At 44.8% G+C, this 10,283-nt stretch overlaps 1 protein-coding gene across 1 annotated transcript; it reads right to left on the bottom strand.

Annotated features, from left to right (window-relative positions):
• Positions 1–481: 481 nt before the first annotated feature.
• Positions 482–9,178, bottom strand: LOC149325034 (uncharacterized). The gene is made up of 5 exons (XM_089564172.1): positions 9,151–9,178; positions 4,295–4,459; positions 2,957–3,217; positions 1,300–1,552; positions 482–500 (listed from the first exon to the last, which is right to left on the bottom strand). The coding sequence occupies exons 1-5, from the start codon at positions 9,176–9,178 to the stop codon at positions 482–484; spliced, it is 726 nt and encodes a 241-aa protein (XP_089420298.1).
• Between the last annotated feature and the right edge of the window lie 1,105 nt (positions 9,179–10,283).

Genomic DNA, 10,283 nt, shown 5'->3' with positions numbered 1-10,283 from the left:
CGGAAGGTGCGGGGTTTCTTCCCCACTGCTGCCGGGTGCCCATCGGTGATGCAATGGGCACAATAATTCTCCTCGTCTGGTGCTCGACTTATTTAGGATGAAATACTTGGCAAATGGGTCTTTGACCCCACAAAACCTTCTGACATGGCACTATTTGGCCACAGATTGTCTTGCGCTGTAAAAATCCATCATCATCAATCCTTTCCTTCTTTATTTTTTAACTGCAACGGCGGCTTGGTGAATATGAAATTCAGTTGAAGATAACTGCTGGTACTTAAGGGTAATGAAATGGATTCTAAGAGAAGGCAAGCTAGCAGGGGGCGGCAGAAAGTTAGGTGGGTGGATGAGATTAAGAAGTTTGCGGAAATATGGTGGCCGCAACTGGCGAAGGACAGGGTTAATTGTAGAGACATGGGAGAGGCCTTTGCCCTGCAGTGGACGTAGTCAGGCTGATGATGATGATATGCCCAAGGTCGTGGGTCTAATCCGAACCATAGTGGCTGCATTTTAATAAGGCCAAAATGCAAAATGGTCTACGCATTCTACGATGTCGGTGCATGTTAAAAATCCCCAGGTGGTTGAATTTACTCAATAGCCCCCCAGAAGCAACCGTCAATAGCCCACAGTTTTGCTTCTTCATTTAAAATTCATCAATCATATTTATATGTTGCGTTTTGTACCACTGCACTGAAAGAGGTTCTTGGTTCTGGCCAGCTTTTGTCATGTTCTATTGGTCGCTTTCTTTTAGCTGAGATGTCAGTCACGCTCAATAAGGTTGGGCAAATCACATATATATGCTGTATCATCAGCTGGTAATTCAATCAGAAGGCATGGTAAAGGATGTCACTCAATTTCAAAACAGAAGGAGTAGTCATAAAAGACAAAAAACACTCGCTAATATGTCCTGGGAGCCTGTGTGTGCTATCTATACAAACCAGTTTCTTACAAAAGAAAACAGCTCTAGTGGCTTCACAACAGTCGTGAATTACTTCAAAAATCCTGTCAATGACAAAGTAGTCATTGTCTAATGCTCTCACTGCTGTGCTGTTGGTTTTTTTCGCTTTTCTGTACATTCTGCTGTGCAACACTGTTCCCTTAAAAGCAAAACGAAAGTGTTCATTTACAGCAATGACACGACTGAACATAGCATTCAGGGCATTGGTCTCCTCCGCTGACAGGCTAGGTGTGCGGTTGAAATAGCCCAAAAGACATGCGCCATCAATATGCGTAGCAGCAGCAATTAAAGGCTTAGCCAGAAGGGCATTGGTGAATTCCTGCACTTTTTTTTCGAAAATGTACAGTGTCGTCATGAGCTGCAGTTGCTGCAGCATCACCGCGCGTTCCACAACCTGGTTTGGTATCCCTTTTGCACCAGTTATTGTCTTCACAAGTCTGTCGTTTCCACTTTCAAAGACAAATGCGCTGTGCCCCCACAAAGGCCCAACGTTTTTTGCAGCTGTCACAAGGTGAAGCAGCTGGTGCACATTAAAAGTCATCATACGTGGGCCGTAGAGTGTTCTTGTCCTGGACACAAACTCTTGCAGCAAGCGACCTGCACAAAAGAGCAGCCATGCTCACTGTGAAAGATTTCCGCACAAAACCTAATCTTTTAAGTGTTTCCTTGTGATTGCGCTCTATCACACCACTGTTCCAACAAATCGGGCGTGCTTTACCATTTACAAAACATTTCTTGCAATACCTAACAAATGAAGCAAAATCAAAACTGCTATACTTGCTTAGTTGCACTGTAAAAGGCATCTTAATATTCATGAGAGTGCCTTTCTTTTTCGCTTCTGAAGAGGAACTGCCACAGCGTGCATGGTAAAAGGATTATGATGTCACCATTTTCAAGCAATTTTATATCATATAGAGTAAAAGCTCATTATGGTGAATACAAGGGGGGGTACTGCGCACAAAAGGACAAGGACAAGAAGATAACGCAACAAGCGCAGACTCGCAGCCGACTAGCCCAACAACGTACGCTCTTAAAAGCTCATTAGTTCGAACTCGCTAAATCAATATGCTGCTTTACTCGAACTGGCAATTTCGTCCCATCAACATCAGGAAACGCGGCATCAGCACAATCCCTACCATAACATTGTGCCCACTTCCTGAAACTTAAACTTCAGCACTAGTCTAAGTTCGATAGCAGGCTTTGTTCAATGTCCCCTGACCTCGGATGAGTTCTGAAATTCAGACAGCACCTTTATCAAGAAAAGTCTTGAGGTAAGAAGGGACCCTTATTTCAGCAGCTTCATCTTCTTTCTTGAAACCAGGTGGGTTCCAGTTTCTCATCTTAATGTTTACCAAACTAAAAAGTGGCTGAAGGTCAGTAGCGATTCCATCAAAATAACCTGATTACGTCCTATGGAAGTTAACACTGATGAATAATTCCTCCTTTGAATATTTTTGGGGAACATGCGGCAAAGAACTCGTATTCGTGAATGAGCTTCTCAACAAAGTTTGTGCATTCATTCATGATGATGATAGACTCTCAGTCGTGACAGCTTTACGTGATTTAAAGCAGTGGACTAGTTGGTGTTTACACTGGAAGGACAAAGCAGTAGCACTAAAAACAGGTACGACAGGATAGAAGAAGACAACACAGGCGCTAGCGCTTGTGTTATCTTCTTCTATCTTGTCGTCCCTGTTTTGAGCGCTGCTACTATATCAAACTTTATGTGAGACATGTACGAGTGGTACATGCTGAGTGGTCCATGCTTTATTTATAACTCCCATTTACATAATATCATTCCACCTCTATTCTATCATTCTCTATCATTCTAACACAGTTACTGTACATATGAAGTCATGATGCCAAACATGTTTCACAACTTCCCTTTCTCATATGTACAATTCGCTGCGAATGCTTACATACGCGCAATTTGCAGTTCAATGCATTTTTGTAACATTATAAATGGAATACAATTTTACAGCCAAACTTTACAAAACTTACCAGCATGATGCAGCTGTTCATCAGTCAACTCTTCCAAAAGAAGTGTGAAGACTGCTTCCACAAGCAGCATGAAATGATTTAAATGCCGCTGGGGAAGAACGCCTAAACAACATGGCACAGCATAAAACAGCAGCCAGTGCCGCCACTCGCTTGCCTTCCAATGGCAGCGTTCTTTAATCGAACGTGGCAGCCTTGTGAAGCAATGTGGGGGCTTGATGGCAAGCAACTTGTTGTCAAGCTGCTCCAATGTTGTCGGGCGCCCTGAAGCAAAAAGGAAGAGATGTGCAATTTAAATGCAAGTAATTGAATGAGCCAGCCAAACAACACCGCTTGCAAACCATTAAACTGCAGCATATTCCAAACTGAGCCTGTGGCTTTTTGAATGCAATGTTGTTGCTGTGTGCCATAAGAATGAAGATAGCACGAAGCTGAAGTATTCATGTTGGGAACAAATCATAAAGGTATGCCTACCCTAATGACCTTGCTTCCTGATAACAACGGGTATTTATTTCAGGAATCCTAAGAGCAGATGTACTGCAGTTAATGCTTGACCATCAGACATAACTAGTTGAGCCCACTTATAATGATTACAGTTATAACGAGCGCTTGCCTATCAGAGGCCAGTGCTACCATTAAAACATGTATGATGGCAGTGTCATTTCGTCCGAGATAAAACAAACAACCATGGCTGCCCTACTCACAGTGAACAAGGAGGTGCTGTAAACTAGCAACACTTGTCAAACTCATGCTCGCCGCAACAAAAGAGCTGCAAGACATCTGTGACACCCCCTACCCCATACCTCGAAAGTGACAACCCAAGAAATTAGAAAAAGCCGCATTCAGAGTACGTAACCACCAACCAAGCACGCTCTTACAGGGGGGTTCAATGCCGATCAGAATATGTGTGTATTCCAGCTAGGCAAAAGAAGGAAAGAGGGAAGCAACTGTGGAAGGAAAGGCATGAGAGGTGCAAGCCAGGGGCAGCACTAACAACAGATATAATGTATGCACGTTTGCTGAACTACTAATGACAGCAATTTGGGAAATTTGAATGTCAATCATGCCGTATGCCCTGCTGGCCCCATCAGTCACGTGACAGGCACTACCTGCCCAACTGGCTGGCTGCTTTCCGCACAGATACTGTGCATAGGCAGAGTGTGGACAGTAGAGTTCACAAGCTCTGCATGCACATGTGCTGTGCTAGCTTCAATGCTCCATCAATACCATGTATCAACGATGACAAGTAGGCCGAACTACCACCGTTGGTGCGTATCACACCCCTCAAAACTGAGAAGCTTGTATGCATGCAGTAACACGAATTAGTACAGTAATACCAACCTATGTAGAAGGGTTCTTGACTGTTGCAAGAGTCAAGCCAGTTATCAGTGAGGCACCTGGTGACGCCAAGGAGCACGCAGTGCATGTACTCCACTGTCTGCCCAAAGACCACGTTGAAGTGCTTCAAGTGAGCAAGTGGCGATGGCCCCTTCAATCCATTTACTGCTTCGTTGACTTCGAGAGCAATCTTCATTTCTCGAAGGATTCCCTTTGGTGTCCGCTCATCATTCATCGTGGCTTGCATGTATCGCTGCCCACCTGAAATAAACAGACTTTGATTTTATAACATCGCAGAAAATACAAGTGACTTGTGGGGTAAGCAGGGTTCAGCCCCGCCGCGGTGGCTCAGTGATTACGGCGCTCGGCTGCTGACATGAAAGACGCGGGTTCGATCCCGGCCGCGGCGGCTGAATTTCTTGAAGGCGAAATTCTAGAGGCCCGTGTGCTGTGCGATGTCAGTGCACGTTAAAGAACCCCAGGTGGTCGAAATTTCCGGAGCCCTTCACTACGGCGTCTCTCATAGCCTCAGTCGCTTTGGGACGTTAAATCCCAATAAACCAAACCAAATAATATAGCAAGAGAACATTTCCCACTGATACACTACTGTCACCAACAAACGAAGGCTACCACTAGTTTATATATTTTTTCCTGAAAATTTACGGGCCCAAACATACCGTAATATTCAGCAGCACATCTTCAATACTAACGGCTTCCAAAAGCTGACAGTTATACAAAACAGCCTAAGAATCTTCCCTTCTAAGGTGAACTCAAAAACACATGATTACAGTTCAGTCACAGCTCCGCACAGCATGACGACAGCAATGGCCATTTTATTGTGCCTGTGCAAGAAGCTGAAGAACAATGAAAACTGCCTGCACGAGCTCATCAGTTTGCATGTACCCGCAAACGACGCATACTTGTTAACGTTAAAAGTACACGAGCATGTACAGTGCATTAGCTTTAGCACAAAATCAAAAGTTATGAGTAAAGAGTAAGTAGGTCTTTCGCCATGTCTTCTCAATGTCTACATGTCTTCATGTTGGCTATGAAGAACTGCTGCAAAGGCAAAGGAGGGAACTTACCAAAGGCAAACCCTTTGACAAGTTTCGAGAACTCGAAGAAATGAATGAATGAAGTTTATGTGCAATATATTTGCCTTGTGAGGGTAGCAGAAGTATGAAAAGGCATTCAGTGGATTGGGTAATCTAGAAGAAAAGACTCGCATTCAGGGTAGGGTCAAAGGTGCAGGGCATAACATTAGCACAGAACCGCCCGTTATGCTGTAAGCAAATTGTACATAAACTCTATATCTTCAATTTCTTAAGATAAAATGCCCATTACACCTATAGCAAATTCTATACTTTATATGTGCACTCCTGATGCGAAAGTTCTGCTGCCAGAAGATATGCAATCTTCTTGCAAGGCAAGGGAAAGAATTACTTAAAGACTCTATTGAACAACATACTCATATAACAACAGGTGACCTAATAAGTACATCGAACTTATCATAGTATTTTACCTTCGAGGTGTTCTCCACAGGCGTAGCACCACGGGCAGCCAAACATTCCGTTGAATTGCACCATGTTGCTAACGGCAGCCCGAGCAGGAGCATCTACGCAACAGCATACAGCATACACTGCTGATCTCATTGTCGTTGAGGCTTGTTCCCAGATAACACGACCCACTCTGTTCACTTCATCTACAAATTTCGTCATGAACAGGGTCATATCAGGGTGCCTTCCAAACCAAAGGCCACCAACCAAACAGTTTTTCATCCTGAGACTGGGTAGCAGCTCGTTAACCAAAAACTGTATGGGCCACACTGATTATGAAGAGGATTTGAAGACGGGGTTTCCATCTGTGTTGAAAGTTAGCGTCAGGTCCATCCAGTTCAGCTGATTACTCTGGCGTAGCTCCCTGCAAATGCTACCACTTGTGATGCCTCTCAGGGCCGTTGTTGATCTTTCAACATCTTCTTTCAAAGTGACAAGGTTGCTGTAGAGAGCAGCTTTTGTTCTTGCTATCAACTTGCTCCTTTCTTGCTCCTTTAAATCCATAATAACAAAAAAATTCCCCTTCGCCTTCAGTGATCTCACATCACTTGCCAGGACACAGGCAGAGCACTTCATTTTGGATGTCCCACTCACTGGCTTGAGCAGGTTGCCACAGACGCTGCAGTAAAAAAAATGCTTGGCGACCCGCTTTGCTCTTGAAGCCCATAGCTTCCTAAACAAGTGTTTTGATCGCGGGAGCACATTTCCTCTAAAGCCAAAAAGGCCATCAATGAGAGCCAGCAGATCATCCAAAGCAACCCAAGTAAGCCCATGAGCAACAACAAAGGCCATAATCATTACAATTGCAGCTGCCTTGGTTGTCGTAGAGCCAGGTAACGTTGCTGAATCTAAATCAGCAAAGCCAGGTGCCAGGAGCTCATTTTCATCCAACAGTGAATCTAGGTTTTCGGCTTCCTCCTCAGATTCACTGCCACTTCTGTCGTCGTCCTCCATGTATTCACTGTCACTTTCATGAGTTGGGATGTCCTCATCAGACCATTCAGCATAGTCACCTGAAAGTGTAGATCTGGAGCTCGATGGCGACGGATGCCGCGGTTCATAAGTAGGTTCAACTGGTTCAACTGTGCGCTCAGTCCCTGGGATGCCCTCATTGGCCACTTCGGCTCTGTAGTCTGAAACAGGCGTATTCACACCGGACGACGGCTGCGCCAGTATACGGCCGCATTCCTCCACGTGTTCGGTGCCACTTTCAAGGGTGCCCTCATCGATCCTTTCAGCACTGCGCCCGCCGGAAGGAGCAGGTGTCGAGAGAGATGGCCCTGTGTTCGCTGTCGAACTGCTGGCACTGGACGACGGCTGCGCCGGAACACGGCTGCATGTTCTCGCATGTTCATCACTTACAAAGGGGCCCTCGTAGACGCCTTCAACACAGTGCTCACCTGAAGGAGCAGATGTCGAAACTGACGACGTTTTGTCCGCGGTCGAACTACTGGCACTGCACGATGGCTGCGTCGATACGTGAGCGCGTTCTGAAGGATCGCCTCTTGACGCTGTCTCCCAGGCAAGAACTGCTCGTTTTTGCTGCTTTTTCCAGTAATCCGTGGACTTCGGCACGACAAATGGTTCATCTTTGTCAAAATAGCGCTTACGTGTCTTTTTCGTCGGACGAAGACTCATTTTGTACCTTGCTGGCTTAATAACAAACGCAAGCGGTTCTGGTTGCAGCAACGACGGTATGGCGAAACGACGGTAGCGTCTTTTTCGTCGCACGAAGACTCATTTTGTACCTTGCTAGCTTAATAACAAACGCAAGCGGTTCTGGTTGCAGCAACGACGGTATGGCGAAACGACGGTAGCGACAAAGGAATGAAAATTCAGGGGGCACTTCGGCTCTCTAAAGTGCTGCAAGGTGAAAGCATTTCCTGGCCACTGTTTGTTTTTATTTACTTTTTTATTTTTAATATTTTGTTTCCAATTTATTTCTTGCTCCTTTTCTTAATTTTGTTGTTTTTTATTTTTATTTTGACATCTTATTTTTATTTTCTTTTTATTTTTGTTCATTTCCTTATTTTTTATTTTTATTTCCCTTTTCTTGACTTTACTCCTTTTATTTAATTTATGAAGCCCATGCATTCACTAGATGCGCCTTTATGCATGCTGGAACCTTGAGCCTTTTAAGCAGTGACGCCGAAAGGCGGACGAATCTGCCGACGCGTCTGTCGACACATCTGCCGACACGGCTGCTAACGACAGTATGAGGCATTAAAGGTTTTCGCCTTAAAATGACGATAAACACCAATGTTTGTCTCTTTATAAAGGGTGGACATTACAGATCAGATAATATGATGATTATGATGATAAAAAAAATATTAAAGGCGCAGTTGACTAAGTAATGAAAGGTCATAATAGATGGTGTGCGGCTTATACATGAGCAGAAACTGTGATAGAGAACTATTAATCATGGTTTTGCGAGAACGTCATGCATGCAAAACTTATATATTACTACCAACATTCCCGTTTGTCGCAGCGCTATATTCGAGTCATCCGCCGTTACTGTCATGTTCTTCGTGCAAGTATATATGTGTGAACAATCGGGCGTGAGATGTTGACAGCAGACACATTCCAATTATGTAGGTCGTCGCGACTTGTGTATGCCTGTCCCTCTCTCTGTCTCTTTCTACCTGTGTGTGTTTGTGTGTACGCATGCGTTAATGTCATTGCGGCACATGCTGGTACGAATGCAATTTTTCTACCTGCCGCCGCGGTGGCTCAGTGGCTATGGTGCTCGGCTGCTGACCCGAAAGACGCGGGTTCGATCCCGGCCGCGGCGGCTGGAATTTCTTTGGAGGAGAAATTCTAGAGGCCCGTGTACTGTGCGATGTCAGTGCACGTTAAAGAACCCCAGGTGGTCGAAATTTCCGGAGCCCTTCACTACGGCGTCTCTCATAGCCTCAGTCGCTTTGGGACGTTAAACCCCATAAACCTAAACCAATTTTTCTACCACTTTCATCTCAGCACAAAGCGTCAACAACACCTACACAGAATGAAGATCCAGACACGTTCGATTAAGTTATATTTAATTGTTTATCTGGTTTCCCTCCTTTTTTATTTTTTTGTTAGTCGGGAGGGTGCGTGCTATTCAGTTGATAAAACTGCGGCCCGAAATTAAGGCTCAGCTTACGGTTGCGTGGTAGACCATGACTGTTGACCCGTTGAGACTCATGAGCACTTGCACACTTGCACGTAATAGAACACTAACTGTGCACATATACTGTTTGCTCTGGAATAATAGCAGGGAATTCTTTTTTCTGTGAACAACACGACAAACCGCACAGTATGAACGAGTCTTCCTGTCTGAAGCAGACGACATAATGTCGCGCAAAGCATGAAAAACCAAACAAGCCGAAGCCATCCATAGCCTCAGACAGTTCTGTAGACATCGTGGTTTGCTCGGTCGGCGTGCGTCCTATTTTGGAGCTTTTGACTGTGCACATTTGTAAAAATGGAAAAGCCACAGTTTGCCTATGTGGTTTACGAAGATGGAGGTAAAGCTGTAGTTAGTGTTTCGTGCATAAAAAACTACAGCCCACAGTCCGTCAAGGAATTGGCGAAAAATAAGCAGGTTTATTGGTGCGCCAATAAAACAACCAAAGACGACGAGGGCTACTACGTTGGGCACATCGAAGAACTGGCCGGTAAGTTTTATGTGTGCAGTTGTATGCGTTTGGCGCATAATTTTAATGCGCAGTGCTTTTTTTTTTGTTAACCCATGGCGATGAAGAGCTATTTACAACAGGCCGCTGCATGTGCTCCAAGTGGGCTGCGTTGTTGAGCATGTGCCATCACCCCGCTTTAAACGTTCCTGTCAGAAAAGCCCCGTCGTGCTTGCCCAGTATTCAAGTTGCCCAAGTTCCGATTGACTACATGCCGAAATCTCAGCACCTCGAGGGCCCACTGCCCTTCTTTGTTTTCCTTTCTTTTTGTTTTTTCTTTGTGATGCTGCATGCATGCATATCTTGTAGTGCTCCTATACAGGGCGTTGCACGTAACATAGATATGTGAAAAAGATATTCTTTGGCATCATGTTGGAGCACTGTCAGCGTCGCCCTAGAAGTGCATCAGCACCTCTGTCTGTAAGAGGGTGCACCTCCATCTGATAGGTAGCCCATTGTAAGCCGAGTCGTCACTTGAAAGTCAAGAAAGGGAAAGCGGTGAAGTGACATTGTTATTGTTCAATGCAGCCTCTGTATATTTTTTTGTTTATCATTGGGAGTTCATTGAAGTGAGAGTTGGTTGTTCCTTCTATTTATTTGTTACCCAGCGCGCTGGTCAGTAGGTAGAGTGCTACAGTAATGAGAGAGTGCAGTGGCGGGGTATTTTTAATTTTAAGGCGTATCATTTTGATGTTGTAAAAAAAGTGGTGCAGGAAGTATGTTGCTACAACAAACTGAATAGGCTGTTTGTGGCCTCCATTC

This window comes from Amblyomma mixtum, chromosome 10, assembly GCF_055824585.1.
Source record: "Amblyomma mixtum isolate Tamu chromosome 10, ASM5582458v1, whole genome shotgun sequence".
NCBI lineage: Eukaryota > Metazoa > Arthropoda > Arachnida > Ixodida > Ixodidae > Amblyomma > Amblyomma mixtum.
Note: the sequence above shows the minus strand (reverse complement) of the source record. Positions and strands in the feature narration are given on the sequence as shown.

Excerpts from the sequence above, each read along its gene's own strand:
- LOC149325034 (XM_089564172.1), bottom strand. The coding sequence starts at position 9,178 with ATGTCGTCTGCTTCAGACAGGAAGACTC. Across the intron at positions 4,460-9,150 it reads TGCTTCAGACAGGAAGACTC|CAGTAAATGGATTGAAGGGG; the intron begins GTTCATACTGTG and ends AAGTCAACGAAG. Across the intron at positions 3,218-4,294 it reads TCAAGAACCCTTCTACATAG|GGCGCCCGACAACATTGGAG; the intron begins GTTGGTATTACT and ends TTTTTGCTTCAG.